Source organism: Balaenoptera musculus, chromosome 18, assembly GCF_009873245.2.
Source record: "Balaenoptera musculus isolate JJ_BM4_2016_0621 chromosome 18, mBalMus1.pri.v3, whole genome shotgun sequence".
NCBI lineage: Eukaryota > Metazoa > Chordata > Mammalia > Artiodactyla > Balaenopteridae > Balaenoptera > Balaenoptera musculus.
The window spans coordinates 2923870-2945791 of record NC_045802.1 but is presented as its reverse complement, the minus strand read 5'-3'; the positions used below and the strand labels follow the sequence as shown (position 1 = coordinate 2945791).

Genomic DNA, 21922 nt, shown 5'->3' with positions numbered 1-21922 from the left:
CGTGAGCTGCGACTACCGTTGTTTTTTCCTGATAAGATCTTGAGGCTTTATGGGCCCTTAGGTGGTGGTGTTCTCTTGTTTTACTCTTTGCTCACGTGCTTAGCGCACGGTTCACAAGAAACGTGAACCGTCTTGTGGCCTCTTGGCTGCGCTTTGTGATCGTAGAGCAGGTGGTGGTGGAGTCGGGAGATCAGCGGGGAGCGTGGTCGTCACTGCGCGTCCTTCTGTGCGCTTCACAAAACGACAGCGGTGGGTAATGTGCAGACACACCATGAAAAGAGGGAAAGGGCACGATGCGGGCAATGAAGAGCTTCCCCAGCTCAGGAGGGAGCCCCTTGCGGCTTTGTTCACGGCCGTTCCCCAGAAGCCTTGAGCAGTCCCTGACACCAGGTAGATGTTTGGTAGACGTTTGCTGGAGTAATGGACATACGCTTGCAGGAAGCCCTGAAGCATGAGGTTGCCGTTCTTTATGGCAGAGGCCCCAGGTTGTGCAAAGATGGAGACCAGCTCTCCTGCGAGCTGGGCCTCTTGGAAGCCTGATTTGGGAGAAGGACGTCAGTGGTGGTATCACGTTCTGCTCTTCAGCTGAAGGCAGACGCTGCGTATTGTTCCTATGTCCCAGGGTTATAGTTGGTGTGCTCGCATATCCTTACATCCTAAGATGGGAGGAGCTATAATTTTGTTGCTAAAATGGTCCCGCCAGCACCCCTTCCCACCTCTTGCGGGTGGTGTGGGCCCAGTGGCAGAGCCGCGTCGCTGGGGACTGCCAGTCAGGACGCAGGGCTTGCGGAGGAGGGTGTCCCCTTCCGACAGAATTCCCAAATCGTAGTTGTCCTGGAGATGCAGGAGAAGAGGTTGAGGGCAAAGGGGAAGCCACCTCGAGGTCACATGAGACGTAGGAAGTAATGAAACGTCTATATTTGTGGCTCTGGTGTTTTGTGAACAGGTTCTTGTGCTAGGAATGTGTTTCTTCTTTTAGAGTTTCTAAAGGCCTCATTCTCCACTAAATTCATTTTGTTTTCCCCCTAGGCCGTGGTTCATGAATCTGAAGGACTCTTGGGGTACATTTACTGTGATTTTTTTCAGCGAGCAGACAAACCTCACCAGGTGATGCTTTGTTTACAAAATGGTCTCTCTAAAGTAATCAGCAGTTAATTTGTATTGATGTGAACTTTATACCTCACTTTTGTAGTTCCTAATATTTAAAAGGCATTACTGGGGAATTCCCTGGCAGTCCAGTGGTTAAGACTTCGCCTTCCAATGCAGGGGGTTGCGGGTTCGATCCCTGTTCGGGGAGCTAAGATCCCACATGCCTTGTGGCCAAAAAACCAAAACATAAAACAGAAGCAGTATTGTTAACAAATTCCGTAAAGACTTTAAAAATGGTCCACATCAAAAAAATCTTTGAAAAAAAAAAAAAAAAAAGGCATTACTGATGGTGGCTAAATATATAAATTTGAAACTAGGATAGAATTTAAAGCTAATAAAACTTAGGAAGGTAATTGCATAAATCTGTATGTGTCATTTTTATCTGGGTCATGGTAACGCTGGTGATGATGAGAGCTGACGTTTTACCAGCCCTTCTGTGTGCCCGCCAGCGCTCTGAGCCCTTTTCCATGTCACACCTTTGAAAGTTCACGTCAGCCTTTTGAACTGGACACTGACATTGTGAGGAAGCTGAGGTCAGAGAGGTAAGGTTCCTCCTTGCCCAGAGTCACACAGTTAGAAGCACTAGGGTTTGAACCCAGACTTTCTGACTAGAGCCCCAGCTCTCAGCCACTTTCCATACTTTTTTTTTTTTTTTTTTTTTCACACACACACACCACTTTCCATACTTGACGTGGACCTAGTTTCAGATTGCACAAGATGTGTCCCTGTGGAGACCCTATCAACCACCAGTTCACTCCTTACACAATAAAGTAAGGTTCAGTTCCTCGAGCTGCAAACCAGGTTTCCTGGTCGATCAGCTTCAAGCAATTTTGGGCGGTTTGATTGGAATTGTCAAGAATTCGGGTTATTAAGTTACAACAGAAATAATGGTACCTTATATTTAAATAGTGATTTCACAATTTCCAAAGCAGTTTTAGCAGACATTGAGCTTATGAATCTGGGCAGCTGCTCTGGCGTTTGACAGGGTGGAGGTGAGTCTGGTGGAGGTGAACCAGTTTCCAAGGTGATTTGGCTGGTAGATCTGGACGGTGGGACCAGAGTCTGGGTCGTTGACCTCTGCGTCCTCTGATCCTTCTCTCTGCTTGAAAGGCTGGAGAATCCGGGTTAGTGATCTGAGCCCCAGCTCCTAGTTGCCAGCCTGGGTGGTTCAGGTTTGAGATGCCGCAGCCCTAGCTGTGTGCCCTTGGACACGTGACTTAGTATTTCCAAGACTCTGTTTTCTCATCTGAAAAATGAAATACCTGCCTTATAGACTCATTGTGAAGAGTAAGTGATGAAGTGCATGCGAACTGAGAAAGATACTCCAGGTTCCTTGCTTTGCGACAGTTGAGAGCTCGCCACCTCCAAGTGATGGAGACGGTGGTGTGGAAAGTGACACCTGGTTCCTCGCCTGACACAGAAGGGGCTCCGTTAACATCAGTGCCCCACCGCGGTCCACGGCTGTCCCTTCCTACCTGCCATGAGCACTTTGAGGGCGTAGGGCTAAGCTTAGTGGTGACTCTGTCTCCGGTATCTGGTATAGCATCACTCAACACATACTTTTGGAGCGAAGGAATGAGTTCATCAGCACAAGCTTAATGTATTATTGGTGTTTTAAAAAAATTAATATGTTAGCAAAATAAAAAGTATTGGGATAAAAGTGTCTGTAACTAAATAAATAGAAGAATGGAATTAAGGTAAAATTTGTACTCACACATTTTGATACAACTTTATATTACCCTTGGGGTTCCCTCAGCCTCTCCTCACTTGCCGTGTTTTCTTAAAGGACTGCCATTTTACCATCCGTGGAGGCCGATTAAAGGAAGACGGCGACTATCAGCTCCCCATTGTCGTTCTTATGCTGAATCTTCCCCATCCCTCAAAGAACTTGCCGACATTATTAACTCCTGGGATGATGGAAAATCTTTTCCATGAAATGGGACACGCCATGCATTCCATGCTGGGACGGACTCGTTATCAGCATGTCACTGGTGAGCCAAGAAGAGGGGACTTTAAACATGCACATTTCACTTTAAATTGGGAAAACGCTTTTCATTTAGAAAATCTGTGGTCATTTATCGCAGATGGCCTCATCTCGTCCTTCCAACTGTGATGCTACCCGATCTCCGTTACATTTTTCCATCCTTGACAACAGTTCTCACCAAGGAACGTCTCAGTTGCCTGTCTTTTCAGTTTGTACCATTTTACATTTTGTTGTATATTATGTGGAATTTCAGTCTGTGGCCGTGGGTATGAATAAGCGTATCTCCTTAGCAGGAGCACAGACTTAGCAAGTGAATGAGTCAATGAACCGTTGCCTCTTTTTATCCAAAACCAGTTAGAAAACCTCAAGGCATGTTGAAAAGGTATGACCAGGTACTTTGTATTTCTCCTTTGCTTTCCCCTGTGTAAAAGCTGTGGTCCCCCTGCCGACGGGTTGCTGTGTCGGGTGACGTCCCAGGCTTCCCTCCTCCTTATCCTCTCCGAGTCTTAAGCTTGCGGTCAGACAGGGTCAGTCAGCCTTAGACCACCTGGGCAAGTGTTGGTCTTCAGTATTTAGTAACTAACTTTACACACAGTATTTTGGGGGAGGAGGAGGTATTTGAAAAGACGGCGGTAGATGGGCCGGACAGAATCATAAAGTGTCACCAAGACGTGCTTACAGGATTTGTTCTTTTTTTTTTTTTTTTTTTAACGTTTCTTTAATTAATTTATTTATTTTATATTTTATTTTTGGCTGTGTTGGGTCTTCGTTTCTGTGCGAGGGCTTTCTCCAGTTGCGGCGAGCGGGGGCCACTCTTCATCGCGGTGCGCGGGCCTCTCACTATCGCGGCCTCTCCTGTTGCGGAGCACAGGCTCCAGACGCGCAGGCTCAGTAGCTGTGGCTCACGGGCCCAGTTGCCCCGCGGCATGCGGGATCCTCCCAGACCAGGGCTCGAACCCGCGTCCCCTGCATCGGCAGGCGGACTCCCAACCACTGCGCCACCAGGGAAGCCCAGGATTTGTTCTTTAAATAATTTTGAGTTTGAAATGTTGCTTTTCTGTATTGAGGATTGACCTTGTTACCAGAAGCAATCAACAGATAAAGTACTTTTAAAACAAATGAAGGATACGGGCGCTTGGTGATGGAATTCATGAATTAAATTCAATTGCTGTGTTAATTAAGTAAGAATGTTGTAATGTGTGTTTCAGGTATAGCCCCGCATAGCTGAAGACAGTTTTGTTTGTAGAGGGTGTGAGCCGTTGCTTTACAAGGTGTTCTATCCAGCTGTGCAAATACTTTGTTTTACTTCTGATACGTGGGAAAATACATGAGATGATTACAAACTTTTCTGTGAATATGTGCAATAATTTTATAGAAGTAAAATATTGACTTAATGAATTAAAGATTATCATAGTTCATCAGAAGTACAAATAAAAAATTTTAAAAGAGTGTTTGTAGTAGGATGATCGTGTTGATGTGATTCATGCCAACTTTTTTCTTTCTCCCCCATTTTAGGGACCAGGTGCCCCACTGACTTTGCCGAGGTCCCTTCTATTCTGATGGAGTACTTTGCAAATGATTACCGAGTGGTTCACCAGTTTGCCCGACATTATCAGACGGGGCAGGTAGGGAGCATTGACTTTCTGTACCGTCCTCTGGGGCACGGGGGTGGCTTTTGTGACCTGCGGGGTAGCGCGGTACTCTTACTGCTTTTTCAGAACCTTCTCCGAACCAGAATCCTTCTACCATCTCCTGATTCCCTTTCTTCAGCTGTAGCTACAGTCATGTGTGGGCAACAAGTAGCTGCCCTTTATTATATGCCCAGTAATGTCCCGTCTAGTCCCCAGAGCTGCCCCCTGAGGAAGGTGCTGTGTCCTGTTGCCAGAGGGGGAAACAAGCCTCAAAGCCTGTCTCACCTCAAAAAAGCCTTTGCTCTTTCCTCTACCCTTTATGCTTCTGAATATTCTCTAGGTCTGAATGTGTGTGTTGTTTGGTAAGCTATGATGCCATATCTCCCCGATGTGTTTAGGTAGCATCTACATGATGCCAAGTCTGAAAATTCCTTAATTTTGAGGTTTAGGTTTAAATAGTGCCTTGTAATGTTAAAGATTTTTAAGTTCTGTAAGGTAGGATTAAGTGAGCGATACTTTACGGTAAGTTAGCTCTAATCTAACTGTCAACATTGTATGTTTACTGTCTGCGTGTCCCATGGAAAATGTATTCTTCTCTCAGAATTTTGGTGATACACTGTTACATTAGGTAGTGTGTTTCTTCCTTAAACTGTACCTCGCTGAGTGCCTGTGTGTACAATTATATTCATCTTTTAATCTTCAGCATTTAGAATTGTGCCTAACACAAAAAAAGCACTAAAAGAAATTAAAGGAAGGACTGAATGGAATCAGAAAAAGAAGGGCCAAAACCCACCTTTATTTGTGACTCTCTTTCCGGTTGTATCTCTGGATGCGTAATGTGAATTGGCGATTTCTATTTTTTGGACTTGACTTTAACTATTACTGTCAACTGTAGAATAATGGGTGAGTTCCTGGAGAACTAATCTGAGTTAGTCTCCATCATAATCTGTTTCTGTGGTTAAGAGGACAGAATTGAAATATCTGTGATCCAGTCAGCTACCTGCCCATCAACATGCAGAGTTGCTCTGGGGATTATGTCAACTTAGCCGACGACATAGAAGCACATAGCCCATCAGGCAATAGCCTGGTTCCCCCGGCTCCACACTTTGGGGTCTGGGAAGGAGGAGGATGGCCTGGCGCAGCTCCTGCTCCCGTAACCGCCCCGTGCCCATCCTCGAGGGCACGGATGTGCTCGGGCACAGGGCGCAGGCTTGCGGGGAGCCGGCCCTCTGCTGGGGCCTCGGGACGGGCTTCACCAGGAGCTCCTGGAGGAACCGGGTCGTGAAAAAGTACGTCGGGTGGCAACTTGCCAGTGAGCTCGCACAGCCCTCATCCGTCTCGTTGCAGGACGTTTACTGAGGACACACTGAGGCCGTAGGTGAGTCCCTCCATCAGGAAACGGGCTCCGTTCTCAGCGCCTGAGAAGCAGCCGGGAGTAAGTGCGACAGCACCCCTGCACTCGTGGCCTCGCGTCTCAGGGGGCGCAGAGCAGGGCTGAGGGCAAGGCGACTCCAGCCGAGGGACAGTCCCCGGGGCTCAGAGACCCCGAGACAGGCAGGACGGCGCGTGTGGCAGGGTCAGCGAGGGGGGGTAGGGGGACGGACAGGGACGAGCGCGGGAATGTCCTCGCGTTCAGAACCTGCACCCCATCTGCCTGTGCGCCCGTCGTGTTCAGAACCTGCACCCCATCTGCCTGTGCACCCGCCTTGCCCACACCCCGGGAGTCCCGGCCCCTCTGCTCGCCCGCCTGGTGACGAGGGGGGTTCTCCTGTGTCCCGGGCTTCCCCTCGGGGCCGAGTCCCTCCTGTGAGCCTGCCCCAGCCCCCCTTCTCATTAGCCTCCAGCCGGCAGCCTCCCTGGAGTCCACCTTTGGACCCGAGGGCTCGTCCGTCCTTTGCTGCGGTCAGCGGTGACGAGGGCCAGAGCCAACGTGCTGGCAGCGGGGCCGGGAGACGAGCAGCCGTTGGAGGCTTGGCGGGAAGGGCCTGCGGCTGGTCACATGGCGGGGAGGGTCCGGGAGCAGGGAGTCCGGGAGGAGGGCCACGTCTGAGGGAGGAGGACGGGTCTCGCCTTGGATGTCCGCTGCACAGCGTTGCTGCCCACGCGGCGGCTCGCGGCGCCGGCCTGAAACCCAGAGTCAAGTGGACACGCGGGCGTGTGGGGCCGAGTGGTGGGGAGGCGGCGGGCGGCGTGTGGGGAGGTTAGAAGCGGCCCGTGAGAGGGGCTGCCGGGGGGCTCGGGTTCCCGAGGGCGCGCGGAGCGGGGCGCCTGCCGGACGGTGGCGAGACCCTGTCGGCGTCGGACCCGAGTGCTGGGCTGAAACGCACCACGATACTGAGGCCAGTTTAAAAATATGTCGTCTGTTTCCAGAGCAATGAGAAGAGCCAGGAAGGGCTAGGACCACTGCTGGGAGGGTGGTGTAATGTCCCCAAAAAAGACAATTCCTGTTTATTACTGAATTCTTCAGTCAGAGGAACCATTTTTGAACAGATCGTTTCAAGAAAAGAATATTAAGTCCAAAACTCCACTTCAGACGAGATGAGATGGGAAGCGAGCAGCGAGCTGCTGTGGATTAATTCCCGCTTCGGACTCAGAAGGCGCGTCCAGTGGGCTGAAGGGACTGCAGACGCAGCCTCCAAAGCAGGAACCGTTTGGGGACCGTGGAGTCTGGAGAGGGCGCCGGAGGCACGGGGCCCCTCGAGCCTCGCAGCGGACTCGCCTCTTCTTGTCGCTGATCCAACACCAACTGGCTGGACGCTTTCACTGTAAGGGCAGTTCTAGCCTCAGGGCAGGAGCTAATCCCCTCGAATCTAACTCTGTGAAGAAATGACGTTAGAGAGGGACAGCAGAAGAGGAGTAGCAGGGTGCACCTTTCTGCTTCATTTCCTGGCCTGCTGCACATCAGGGAAGGAATTTTCCCCGTCATGTGGTCTATTCCAGAGAGCCGTCCGCCTAGGGAGAAGGTATTGGTGACTTATGAACACCTAAAAAGTACTTTATCTGAACCTGAGCGTCCCAGAGCCAGTGGATTCCTTGTGGTCACAGAATCAGAAGTATGCCTCTCAGATCTGCAGGTGCCATACAGCTGTCAGGAAACAAATACCAGAGGTGCTCATTCGAGGTTCAAACCGTCTTGACAAGCTACAGCATCAAAGCTGAAGCAGAATTAGTTGTAAATCAATCTTAAAATCAGTAGCACAAGTACAGCAGAAATACAGACTTGGTAGCAGCTCCCGTGGAAACATCCAGGTTTTTAGACGTGGTGAACTTGATGTGAATCAGCGGTCTCGGGGAGTTCCTCCCAAACCTCGGTTGACCTTAGGCTGCTTCGCAGGACCTGTGGGATCTGAGGAAAGGGGGTGTTGTCTTTCTTCTCCATGCTCGTTGGTTCTGGCCTTCAGCCTAACCCTTCCAGTTGCTTCCAGCGGTTCCACGCTTCTGGAAGCACGGGCTTTGTCCTCCCTTGAACATTTTCATACACAGCTCCTTTTTTAGTCGTCGTAAAATACATATAACGTACAACGTGCCAGCTTCACCGTGTTTCAGTGACTGTTCAGGGGTGTTAAGTGCATTGTCGTTGCTCTGCTTCCCTCACCACCGCCATCCCCAGAACGCTGTTCATCCTGCACAACTGGCGCTCTGTCCCCATTAGACACGAGCGCCTCATTTCCCCTCCCGCAGCCCGTCAGCCAGCACTCTGCTCTGTTTCCATGAATTTCACTATTCTAGGGACCTCATATAAGTGGAATTATACAGTATTTATCCTTCTGTGGCTGGTTTATTTCATTTAGCATGATGTTTTCAAGGTTCATCCAGGTGTAGCCTGTGTCAGAATTTCTTTCTAAGGCTGAGTGATTTTCTTTGTGTGGATGGACCACATTTTGTTCAGCCATTCATCCGTTGATGGACACTTGGGTTGCTTCCACCTTTCAGCTACCGTTGTTACCAAACTCAGGTTTGGCCACTCACCGCTCAAAAAGCCAATACTTAAGAGACGAGTGCTGGTAGGAGCAGAAAGTTTGCTTTATTCACGAGGCCGGCGACCTGGGGAGAAGGCGGACTCGTGTCCCGGAACCAATTCTGAAGATTCTGCTCAACCGTGAAGGTTTTTAAAGGGAAAGGGGAAGTGGTGTCCGTTAATCACTGAGGTCAGAGCCGTCGCTGTCCCCTACTGCGTGCAGCCGTGTCGACTCCTTGTGGTCTTTCCTTAGGTGCGGTCTTACTCACACAGTCTGCTCACGCGATTACTGAACCCCCGGGGAGCTGGGGGAGAGGGCTGGTCATCTGTTAATTACTTACTCTTCATTTCTACTACTTTAAGGAAAGAACCAACAGGTTAGGCAAAAAGTATCATGCGATCAAAAGATTTGAAAGGTGTGCTTGGGCTGGAGGTTAGTTAAAATATAGCTTTGCTAAAGTGACAAGACAAAAAGGACCTCCTGCAGAGAGCTCTTTCCTACGAGGAGCGGCCTGCAAAAAGCTGCTTACAAATCCCCACTGTCAGACATCACTCCATTTCTGCGGGATTATGGGCTAAGGTCCGTCTTCTGTAACTGCTTCATGCTGACACAGGGCGCTGTATTCTCGGAGCAGAAGATGGGTCTGTACCATCTCTTTGCTGACAGTGTTGTCTGCTTACATGTACGGGCAGAGCAAGCTACGGTTATTTTGATGCCCACAAAGATACAGACTATTATGAGAAATAGTGTTAATCCTATTCTCTTGAGGCCAGTTCTTAGAATTGTGCTAGCCAGAGATTCGGTACTGCTCAAGATGGAGCGGCTTGTGTCACGGCTACAGTCTGGTCATCACTCAGCATAAACTCCTGTGCGGTTGGAAGGGGCGTGATGAGTAACAAAGACGCTTCTCTCACTCCTCCCCTCAGGAAGTTCCGAGGGTTTTGGAAGCCCTGTGCCAGGAACCGGGGATGAAGACCACAGGTATATTTCTTCCTGGATCCCAGGAGCACACGCCCTGTCTCCCTTCGCAGGGTCTGCGTCGTCCGTCCCCTTTGTCCTCGGTCCTCAGTTTCCAACCCCCCTCCTCCTGCCTTGTCCCCCCTCCCCGCCAACACGCCTCTGCCCTCAGCGCACCACAGGGAGCAGGGCTGCCAAGCCCAGGGCATTTCAGGCTACGGGGACTCTTGTTCCTTGTGGGATGACTGTGACATCGGTGATCTAGAAAGCACCCTGAGAAGAGGCTGCCACATCATGTAAAGTTGGGAACCCCTTCCTCTTAGGAATGTTGTAAGAATATGGTTTTAGACCAGAAAAAGAAGCTGCAGTCTGCTGTAATATTTGAAGGATACCATGTAGAGGAAGAAAATGTATCTGCTGTGTCATTCCAGAAGACAGTATTACTGGGAACAGTGGATGGGAATCAAATAAAGCTGATTTCAGCCCAGTAGATTCATCTCAAAAATGATCGGAAAGGAGATGCCTCTGAAAGTAGTATGTTTTTATTTAATGCTTAATGTTGCAAAATCATACTGTAGAATGCACATCTAGGAAACCAGCACCCAACTCAAAAAGTAAAGTGTTACCAAATGCTCCTCTCTGGAGGTAAGGACAGTCTTGAATTCCTATTAGTTTTTTGATTAAAAATAGTTTTTACACATACGTTATTTATTCTTCAGCAACATAGTGTTTAGTTTTGTATTTGAGTTTTAAAAAAATATGGTATTACACGGTTTCTAACCTTCTGTGATTGTTTTTGTTTTTGTTTTTGTTTTTCATTTATTTTTGGCTGTGTTGGGTCTTCGTTTCTGTGCGAGGGCTTTCTCTAGTTGGGGCAAGCGGGGGCCACTCTTCATCGCGGTGTGCGGGCCTCTCACTGTCGCGACCTCTCTTGTTGTGGAGCACAGGCTCCAGACGCGCAGGCTCGGTAATTGTGGTGCACGGGCCCAGTTGCTCCGCGGCATGTGGGATCCTCCCAGACCAGGGCTCGAACCCGTGTCCCCTGCATTGGCAGGCAGATTCTCAACCACTGCGCCACCAGGGAAGCCCTGTGATTCTTTTTATAATCCTGGTATGCCTAAGATTCATCAGTGTTGCACGTAGATGCAGTGTATTTACTTTCAGTTCAGCATAATATTCTGTAATTTATGTACTCATTCTTCTGTCATTGAAATGGGTTCCTCCAGGTTTTTACCAGTTCATGTGTATCTGCTGTGAACATTTTTTTTACTTTTCTCCTCATATTCATGTGCATGGTTGGAATTGCTGGGTTTGTGAGGTGTGTGCGTCTTCAAGTTTATGAGGTGATGCCATGTTGTTTTTTTTAATTGAGGTATGTTTGGCATACTGTGTTAGTTTCAGGTATGTAACTTAATTTGCTATGTGTGCATATTGTGAAAGGATCACAGTAATTTTAGTTAACATCCATCACCTCACATAGTTAAGATTTTTTTCTCGTGAAGAGAACTTTTAAGATCTGCTCTTTTAGCAGCTTCCAGACACACAATGTAGTACTATTAACTGTGGTCACCATGCTGTACATGACATGCCCAGACTCTTCCACCTTATGACTGGACGTGGGTACACTTTACCCGCCACCTCTGGCAACCACCAGTCTCTTCAGTTTTTTTGTTTTTTTCTTAAGATTCCACCCAAAATGAGATCACGGGGAGATTGTCTTCCTCCGACCCGCTTCCCTCTCCAGGCTGCCGTCCAGAACGTTCATGCTTACTGACCCTTTTCGGCAGTGGTTCCCCTCGCACCTCATCCTCATCGATGTCTGATGCTGTCAGAAGTTGTAATTTTGCCAGTTTTGTGGCTGTGAAATGGAATGCTGCGAGGACCTCAGCTGCCAGCAGTACCCCCCTAGTAGAGGACGTCTAGGTTGAACATCTTTTTATGTTTTCATTGTTCATCTTTGTTTCCTCTCGCATGCCTGTTTCTCTTCTCATTTTCCTGTGTGACGTTTGCCTTTCTCTATTGATTTCTCAGATTTCTTGACATGTTGGAATAATAATCCTTTGTCAGCTGCATGTCTGCTCTCAGTTTACAGCTTGTCTTTTCACTTTCTTTATGGAATCTTTTGATGGGTTTAACTTCATTTTAATTTTGTTGAATCCAGCAATCTTTTCGTCCTAGTGAATGCTTTAAATATCCTATTTTTAAAAACCTTTGTTTCCCTCGAAGTCATAAAGAGATTCTTCTGTTTTTTCCTGAAAGTTTTAGTGTCTTTCCCTTATCTTTAGGTCTTTAATCAAGTTGGAACTGCTCTTTGTGTTTGGTGTGAAGTGGAAATGCCGTTTCCCTTCTTCCTGGTGGATGACCAAGTTGTCTGAGCACCGTGTACTGTGTCCAGTGACCTGGGGGGGTGGGTGCCCAGTGCCCACCTGTGTGCCCTCACCTGCTCTGGGGTCCCCTACTCTGTCCAGTGACCTGGGGGGATGGGTGCCCAGTGCCCTCCTGTGTGCACTCACCTGCTCTGGGGTCCCCTACTCTGTCCAGTGACCTGGGGGGATGGGTGCCCAGTGCCCTCCTGTGTGCCCTCACCTGCTCTGGGGTCCCCTACTCTGTCCAGTGACCTGGGGGATGGGTGCCCAGTGCCCGCCTGTGTGCACTCACCTGCTCTGGGCCCCCTACTCTGTCCAGTGACCTGGGGGGTGGGTGCCCAGTGCCCTCCTGTGTGCCCTCACCTGCTCGGGGTCCCCTACTCTGTCCAGTGACCTGGGGGGTGGGTGCCCAGTGCCCGCCTGTGTGCCCTCACCTGCTCTGGGCCCCCTACTCTGTCCAGTGACCTGGGGGGTGGGTGCCCAGTGCCCGCCTGTGTGCCCTCACCTGCTCTGGGGTCCACTACTCTGTCCAGTGACCTGGGGGGATGGGTGCCCAGTGCCCGCCTGTGTGCCCTCACCTGCTCGGGGTCCCCGTACCCCGTTGTTCTGTCTGACCCGACACCAGTGCCGTGCTGTCTGCATCACTACAGCTTTGTAATAAGTCTTGACACCTGATAGGGCACATCTTTTTTTATTTGTTTTTCAGAAATTTCTTGTCAACTCTTGGGCCTTTGTCTTTTTTCCTACACATTTTAGAGTCAGCTTACCCATTTTCTTGAAAAAAACTATGGTAAGAGTTTGGTTGGGGTTACATTAAATCTGTAGGTCAGTTTAGGGAGAACTGATATTTGAATATTGAGTCTTCCAGGCCACAATTGTGACACACCTCTCCCTTCCTTAGGTCTTTTAAAAAGCCTTTTAAAGTGTTTTCAAACTTCCTTCCAAAGAGTCTTGCTTAACTTTTATTAGATTTAGTCCTGGATGCCCTACCTTTTTGATAGCTTTATAAACGTATATTTTAAAAAATTATGTTTCTACTTGTTTGTTGCTGGTGTTTAAATGTGCAATTTATCCTTTATTGGATGTATCTTATTTTTAGCAATCTTGCTAAACTTTCTTATTAATTCTAATAACTTGTCTATGGAATTTTTAAAGTTTTTTAACCAAACAGTTACTCTTGCTGCAAATAGTAAGCTATATTTTTCCTTTCCCATTCATAGGTCTTTTATGTCTTTATTTTGTCCCCCTCGAGTTACGGGACCCTCCAGTACAGGAGTGACGTGGAATAGAAGTTGTAATATGAGCATCATTTGCCTTTATCCTGATTTTTAAAGGAAATGTTTCTCATGTTTTACCATAAAGCAAGCTGTGTGTTGTCGTAGGTTTAGTGGAGATAACAGGAAAAGGCAATTCTTTCCTATTCCCAGTTTACTAAGGTTTTGTTTTTCTTTTTAATCGCTAACAGTTATTGCATTTTATCAGACTTTTTCTGCATCTTTTGAGGTAATTGGGTGGTTCTTTTCTGTTTATCTGGTAATGTCATGAATGTTGATATTAATGTTAAGCAGCCTTTGCGTGCCAGGGTTGAATGACTTTGGTCCTAACTTAATGTTATTTTTTTAATACGGTGCTGGCTTCAGTTTGCTAATATTTTGTGTGTGGAGGATTTCTTGTATCTGTGTTTATGAGAGAGATGCGCTCGTGATTTTCTTGGTCCTCCCACTCTTGCTGGTGTTGGTATTAAGTGTATCCCATTTCATAAAATGAGTTGCTGAGAGCTCCTTCTTTTCCTTACAAGCACTTTTATGAAATTGTAATAATCGGTTTCTTGAAACTTTGTCAGAATTCAGCCATAAAACCATTCAGGGTCTATCATTTTCTCTGTGGGAAGATTTTTTAAATGACTGATTTCCTTAATAGTCACAGGAGTCTTTGGCCTTTTTTTCTTCTTAAGTAAGCTTTGCTAACTTGTAATTTTCGAGAAATTTATCCATTTAACCCAAGTTTTCAAGTTTATTGGCATGAAGTTATTTATAGCATTCTTTCATGCTTCACGTCCTGCCACATCCGGGCTTATGTCCTTTTCATCCTTAATATTCTTCTCTCATTTTTTTCTCTATTAATCTTGGCAGAAGATAAGTATCAGTAGTATTTACAAAGAACTAATGCAAACTTTGTTTATCCTCCCTCTTTTGTTTGTTTTAGTCCGTTAGTTTCTGTCTTTATGATTATTCTCTCCCTCCTTGGTTTTTTCCCCCAATTTCTTAAGATGGACACTTAGCTAACTGAGTTTCAGTTTTATCTAACATGTGCATTTACATTTTAATGCTATAAATTTTAAACTGTGGGATGCAGTGCTTTAGCTGCATGCCATGATTTTAATACAAAATGTTTCTAATGTTGCTAATTTCCATTGTAATTTCCTCTTTGACTAATGAGTTTTTTTTGAAGTGTAGTTTACAATTTTTAAACCTTTGTAAAGGAGTTGTTTATCTTTTTGTTATTGATATCTAATTAATTAGTCTGACTGGTATTGATTTTGCATTTTGTTGATATTTATTTTATGGCCTAGTGTGTCATCAGTTTTTGGAAATGTTCTGTTTGTGCTTGCGTACATTGTATATTTTCTAATTGTTGGGCTTGGGGTTTCAAACCCTTCTGTTAAGTTAGCCTTTTAATTGTGTTGTTTAAATCTTTGATATATGACTAATTTTTATGACCTAGCAAAAATTGAGAGATGTAAGGCTTCCACTAGGATGCTGGATGTATCATTTTTTCCCCTTAGTTTTGTCTCTTTTTAAAAATTATTAAGGCTTTATTTATTTAAAGCAGTTTTAGGTTGGCAGCAAAATTGAGGGGAAAGTGTAGAGATTTCCTATAAACCCCCCGCCCCGACTCATGCATGGCCTCCCCTATCATCAGCATCCTCACCGGAGGCTGCATCTGTAACGGCTGATGAACCTCCATTGACACGTCCACAGTTTACATGGGGGTTCACTTGTGGTACCATACGTTCTGTGGGCTTGGGCAAATGTGTAATGACATGTATCCATCATTATGGTATCATACAGAGTAATTTCAATGCCCTATAAATAATTTCATTGATTTTTGCTCTATTTTGAGAATATTTTGTTAGATGCGCAAAAGTATAGAGTTGAGCTATTCCTTTCTTCCTCAGTTGTTAGCCTTTTAATCTTCATAATGCTTCTTGCCTTCAAGTTTATTCTTTTTTTTCTGGTAATTTTGTAACCCCCAGCTGCATTACTAATCACCAGAGATATAGTCAGTTGACTTTCAAGAGAACCTAAATTTTTTTGCATAATTTTGTCTATTAGCCACTACACTGAAATGTTTGTTGTTCTAGTTATCTTTCTCACAAAATACTTACCAAGCAATAAATAATAGAAATTAACATTTATTATTTCATAGTTTTTTCTTATTTAATCTGTCCAGCAGTGTATGAAGTAGGTACATAGTTACCCACACTTTGTAGAAACTGAAGCTCAGACAGGTTAAGTAATTTTAAGGGGTCACACAGTGGTACTCAAATCAGTATTAAAACATTGTGGGTGTTTTCTTTTTCCAGTTTTTCCTAGTTAAAAATCCCTTAATATCGTAGGAAATGGCTTATGCTTCGTATACAGTACGTCTCACAAAAAACACAGGCCCATTTCCATAGTAAGTGTTATTTTTAGCACAGCTCTAGTGCTTTCATTTTAGAACTGTTGTGTGTTGCGTCATCATAAGATTTAGCTTGTTGCCTTCATTTGTGGGAGTTAGCCCAAGGCTAAAATTGCTTAAGATGTATTTCCAAGGAGACATACAGCCTTGTAATAAATCTTCTCCTGTCATCCTCCCAGGAGATATGAATAAGGATTGAAGGTAAAAATTATAGTGCAACTAGAACTAGATTCCTTTTGGCAAGTTTAAGTTGTTTTGAAACGTTTCTTATTTTCGGCTTTAATGCTTCTCAGTTATGTCTAGACAAGACCGTTGAACCGGAGAGCAGAGACAGGTCTGACCCCAGCCCCACTGCCAGTGCAGGTGGCCTAGATCAGTCACAGAACTTATCTGAGACTTCTCTGCTCTTTTGTATAAAATAAAAATTTTAAAGTTAGAAACTAAAAACGAATAGCTCTATACTCACATCAAAAATTCTAGTCAGTCAAATTTAATAATATATGCCAACTGTAATCAAGGTATGACTGCAGTTTCTTTTAGGAAAAAAATAGAAGTTAGACTCTTACACATTACAGTGTTTCATGTTGAGCCCTGTACGACTTTCTCTGTGCCGTCCGTCAGGTGAGTCTGTGATACTATGCAAGCATTTCTAAAGGTTCTTTGATGCCATCTCAGTTCGTAAGAAAACACTAAACCACTAAAAGTAAGTAGGAAGTGATGCTGTTTGCTCTGGGTTTAGAGCTGAGACTTTGCCTCTTCGGGCCTGGCAGCATTTTCATTGTATTGATGATGTGCCATCGGATTATTGACTGCCAGCAAAGCAGGCAGCTTGAGACACGCCAAATCCAGTGGTTTCCCCGCCGTAGACATGTGCCGAGGTCGAGGGCTCAGGGTGCTGGGATCAAGCTGCGAATCGAAGCTGCTGACTCGTGGGCTGGATGGCTTTGGTGCTTGGCCTGCTGCCTCTGAAGCCTTTTCTTGTTTGAGGGGACCGTGTCTCAACAAGTTTGTGTCTTTAGATCCAGCACGTTCCCAGGGGATTTCGGTGGTAGGAAAACAAGGATTTGTACCAGAGGATGTCTTAATTTTGAATATTTGTGCAGCTTCTACCGTAATACATTTTCTAAATGCTCATAAATAAGCCAGATATTTTATTGCAGTGACTTGGCTCTGTAAGAAGTTGATGCCAAAACTTTTTTTTTTTTTAAGTGAATGGTGTTTTTTCATTTATTTATTTAGTTTATTTATTTTATTTTTGTCTGCACTGGGTCTTTGTTGCTGCACCCGGGCTTTTCTCTAGTTGCGGCGAGCAGGGGCTACTCTTTGCTGCGGTGCACGGGCTTCTCATTGCAGTGGCTTCTCTTGTTGCAGAGCATGGGCTCTAGGCATGCGGGCTCAGTAGTTGTGGCTCGCGGGCTCTAGAGTGCAGGCTCAGTAGTTGTGGCGCACGGGCTTAGTTGCTCCGCGGCATGTGGGATCTTCCCGGAACAGGGCTCGAACCCGTGTCCCCTGCATTGGCAGGTGGACTCTTAACCACTGCACCACCAGGGAAGCCCGATGCCAAAACTTTTAACGTGACACTATTTAAACCAGACTGGTGAGTTGTCACGTGAGCGCAGATGTCTGACAGATGTATGGGGTTGTGTGTGTACAAGTTAAGCACACAGGGAAGCATTCAGAGAATTCAAGCAATGCCAAGTTTGCTAACACAGTTGCACTTTTGACAGTATTTCAGAAACCTTACCAAAAATGTTGTGCTTTCTGAATATAATAGGAAATCTGTTAGTATTTTAACATTTCTGTTCCCACGTGTGGTCAGCAGACAGTGCAGCTGTGTTTACCCCGAGAATACAGTGAACCGCGCCCTTCCTTGTGAGGCGGGGCAGTCAGGAAGTTCTGGGGAAAGTTCGCTGCACAGGGGCAGCTGTGTGATCTGTTCTCCAGGCCTGAACACTGTGAAGAAGGAAGACAGGGCCATTCTCTGTCTCACATGACAGTACCCTGACCTGAAGGCGCCAGGCCCACCTGTACACATGGTTACCCTTTGGCAGTGCTGAGAAAGACACCTGAGCTACCCGCAGGGACTTCAGTTTCTTCCAATCAGGCAATACTTTGCACAAGTTGATTGACTAGCTATTACCTCACCAGATTGTCATAGTAATTTTTTGCAGCTTTTTTTTAAAAAATTCTCGTCTTACAAATGAGAAAGGAGGATGCCCAGAGCCTCGCCTGCTGTCAGAACGCAAACGAGCAGCCTCAGAAAATGCCAGCCTCCAGCTGCGGCCGCCGCCTCTGTGCCGCCTTCCTATAGCCAGTTCCTTCTCTCATAAGGTTAGGACGGTTTCATTTTGCTCACCTTTGTTTTTCAAATCATTGTGGTGATTATGTTTTTCTGAGTCAGGGCATCTCGAACTTTAATATGCATGAAATCATCTGGGATCTGGTTAAAATGCAGATTCTAACTCGGTGGGCGTGGAGCAGCCTGAGACGATGTATTTCCAAGAAGCTTCCAGATCACACCATGACAGCTGACTGCGCCTCAGAGTCTGGTTGGGGCTCCAGAAATTTACATTTGAGACACAGATGCATCAGTGGATTGGGAGGAAGACATTAACTAAATGCTAGAAATAGGAACTAAACACCCAGCAGATCCTTGGGGTCTTTGGTGTTGACGCCGAGCCTTGGCATTTACTGCTGACAGGCGGCACTGTCATTGTCATTGCCGTAGTCACACAAAGCCAGATCTCAATTCTTCAGAACTCAGCACAGCATTTTTGTTTTTAAATAAGGAACAAAGATAATTGTGGAAAAATTCATATTGAATTATTAAAATAAATTAGAACAAATTAGGTCACCATAGTTAACTGTTGGCATATTATGTTCTAATTGTAGGAATAATAATTCTGCTGTTTTTCTGTTTCTCACTGGGGGGAAACCTACAATGTCTTTCTACATTTTATAGCTAAAATGGATCTTTGAAATAGAAATAACCTCCTCTACAGTAATACAAGAGGCATAAATAATTGTGAAGGTAATTGCCTTTCAGTCATTTCAGTAATTGCTGTCATCTGAATTCCTACGTAGCTTCGCCTGTACCTCCTTTGTGGCATGTAGGGCGTTTCCCCTTGTGATTAATTTTGACATGCATCCCTTTTCTGGGTCCTGGCAGCAGGATCAAGGGTCCATTGTAGTGTACCTGGCTGCAGGGTAGGGCGCCGTGCACACAGTGGGTGCTTCATACAGGGAGCTCAGTGGGCCTCCCTGCTCCCTGGCCTGCTGGGCTTGCTCTGTCCCTCCAGAGAGAGGCAGGGCCGGCGTCCGCCTGGGCTGTTCATGCCTCGTGGGCCGCTACAGGGACAGAAACTGCAGGTGCTTTGGTTTATTTTTCAATTTTATTTTATTTTATTTTTAAACAGCTGGTTCTTATTAGTTATCCATTTTATACATATTAATATATATATATGTCAATCCCAGTCTCCCAATTCATCCCACCACCACCACCCCACCACTTTCCCCCCTTGGTGTCCATACGTTTGTTCTCTACATTTGTGTCTCAATTTCTGCCCTGCAAACCGGTTCATCTGTACCATTTTTCTAGGTTCCACATATATCCGTTAATATACGATATTTGTTTTTCTCTTTCTGCCTTACTTCACTCTGTAGGACAGTCTCTAGATCCATCCACGTCTCTACAAATGACTCAATTTCGTTCCCTTTTATGGCTGAGCAATATTCCATCGTATATATGTACCACATCTTCTTTATCCATTCGTCTGTCGATGGGCATTTAGGTTGCTTCCATGTCCTGGCTATTGTAAATAGTGCTGCAGTGAACATTGGGGTGCATATGTCTTTTTGAATTATGGTTTTCTCTGGGTATATGCCCAGTAGTGGGATTACTGTGTCATATGGTAGTTTTATTTTTAGCTTTTTAAGGAACCTCCATACTGTTCTCCATAGGGGCTGTATCAATTTACATTCCCACCAACAGTGCACGAGGGTTCCCTATTCTATACACCCTCTCCAGCATTTATTGTTTGTAGATTTTATGATGATGGCCATTCTGACCGGTGTAAGGTGATACCTCATTGTAGTCTTGATTGGGAATTCTCTAATGATTACTGATGTTGAGCATCCTTTCACGTGTTTGGTGGCAATCTGTATGTCTTCTTGGAGAAATGTCTATTTAGGTCTTCTGCCTATTTTTGGATTGGGTTGTTTGTTTTTTTTGATATTGAGCTGCATGAGCTGCTTGTAAATTTTGGAGATTAATCCTTTGTCTGTTGATTCATTTGCAAATATTTTCTCCCATTCTGAGGGTTGTTCTTTCATCTTGTTTGAAGTTTCCTTTGCTTTGCAAAAGCTTTTAAGTTTCATTAGGTCCCATTTATTTATTTTTGTCTTTATTTCCATTCCTCTAGGACGTGGATCAAAAAAGATCTTGCTGTGATTCATGTCAAACAGTGTTACTCCTATGTTTTCCTCTAAGAGTTTTATAGTGTCCGGTCTTACATTTAGGTCTCTAATCCATTTTGAGTTTATTTTTGTGTATGGTGTTAGGGAGTGTTCTAATTTCTTTCTTTTACATGTAGCTGTCCAGTTTTCCCAGCACCTCTTATTGAAGAGACTGCCTTTTCTCCATTGTATATCCTTGCCTCCTTTGTCATAGATAGTTGACCTTAGGTGCGTGGGTTTATCTCTGGGCTTTCTATCCTGTTCCATTGGTCTGTATTTCTGTTTTTGTGCCAGTACCATGTTGTCTTGATTACTGTAGCTTTGTAGTATAGTCTGAAGTCAGGGAGTCTGATTCCTCCAGCTCCGTTTTTTTCCCTCAAGACCGCTTTGGCTATTCGGGGTCTTTTGTGTCTCTATACAAATTTTAAGATTTTTTGTTCTAGTTCTGTAAAAAGTGCCATTGGTAATTTGATAGGGATTGCATTGAATCTGTAGCTTGCTTTGGGTAGTATAGTCATTTTCACAGTATTGATTCTTCCAATCCAAAAACATGGTATATCTTTCCATCTGTTGGTATCATCTTTAATTTCTTTCAACAGTGTCTTATAGATTTCTGCATACAGGTCTTTTGTCTCCCTAGGTAGGTTTATTCCTAGGTGTTTTATTCTTTTTGCTGCAGTGGTAAATGGGAGTGTTTCCTTAATTTCTCTTTCAGATTTTTCATCATTAGTGTATAGGAATGCAAGAGATTTCTGTGCATTAATTTTGTATCCTGCAATTTTACCAAATTCATTGATTAGCTCTAAGTGGTTTTCTGTTGGCATCTTTAGGATTCTCTATGTATAGTATCATGTCATCTGCAAACAGTGACAGTTTTCTTCTTTTCCAATTTGTATTCCTTTTATTTCTTTGTCTTCTCTGATTGCCGTGGCTAGGACTTCCAAAACTATGTTGAATAATAGTGGTGAGAGTGGACATCCTTGTCTTGTTCCTGATCTTAGAGGAAATGCTTTCAGTTTCTCACCATTGAGAATGATGTTTGCTGTGGCTTTGTCGTATATGGTCTTTATTATGTTGAGGTAGGTTCCCTCTATGCCCACTTTCTGGAGAGTTTTTATCACAAATTGGTGTTGAATTTTGTCAGAAGCTTTTTCTGCATCTATTGAGATGATCATATGGTTTTTCTTCTTCAATTTGTTAATACAGTGTATCATATCGATTGATTTGTGTATATTGAAGAGTCCTTGCATCCCTGGGATAAATCCCACTTGATCATGGTGTATGATCCTTTTAATGTGTTGTTGGATCCTGTTTGTTAGTATTTTGTTGAGGATTTTTGCATCTATATTCATCAGTGATACTGGTCTGTAATTTTCTTTTTCTGTAGTATCTTTGTCTGGTTTTGGTATCTGGTTTTGGGAGTGTTCCTTCCTCTGCAATTTTTTGGAAGAGTTTGAGAAGGATGGGTGTTAGCTCTTCTCTGAATATTTGATAGAATTCACCTGTGAAGCCATCTGGTCCTGGACTTTTGTTTGTTGGAAGATTTTTAATCCCAGTTTCAATTTCATTACTTGTGATTTGTCTGTTCATATTTTCTATTTCTTCCTGGTTCAGTCTTGGAAGGTTATACCTTTCTAAGAATTTGTCCATTTGTTCCAGGTTGTCCATTTTATTGGCATACCGTTGCTTGTAGTAGTTTCTTAGGATGCTTTGTATTTCTGCGGTGTCTGTTGTAACTTC

At 45.0% G+C, this 21922-nt stretch overlaps 1 protein-coding gene across 1 annotated transcript in view; it reads left to right on the top strand.

Annotated features, from left to right (window-relative positions):
* The window catches only part of LOC118884252 (mitochondrial intermediate peptidase), a 140913-nt gene that overhangs the window by 47277 nt on the left and 71714 nt on the right, over positions 1-21922 (top strand). Inside the window, exons 12-14 of the mRNA XM_036831773.1 lie at positions 1030-1107; positions 2936-3140; positions 4649-4758. Of these exons, the coding sequence (XP_036687668.1) occupies positions 1030-1107; positions 2936-3140; positions 4649-4758 (393 nt within the window). The remainder of the gene's footprint in view (positions 1-1029; positions 1108-2935; positions 3141-4648; positions 4759-21922) is intronic.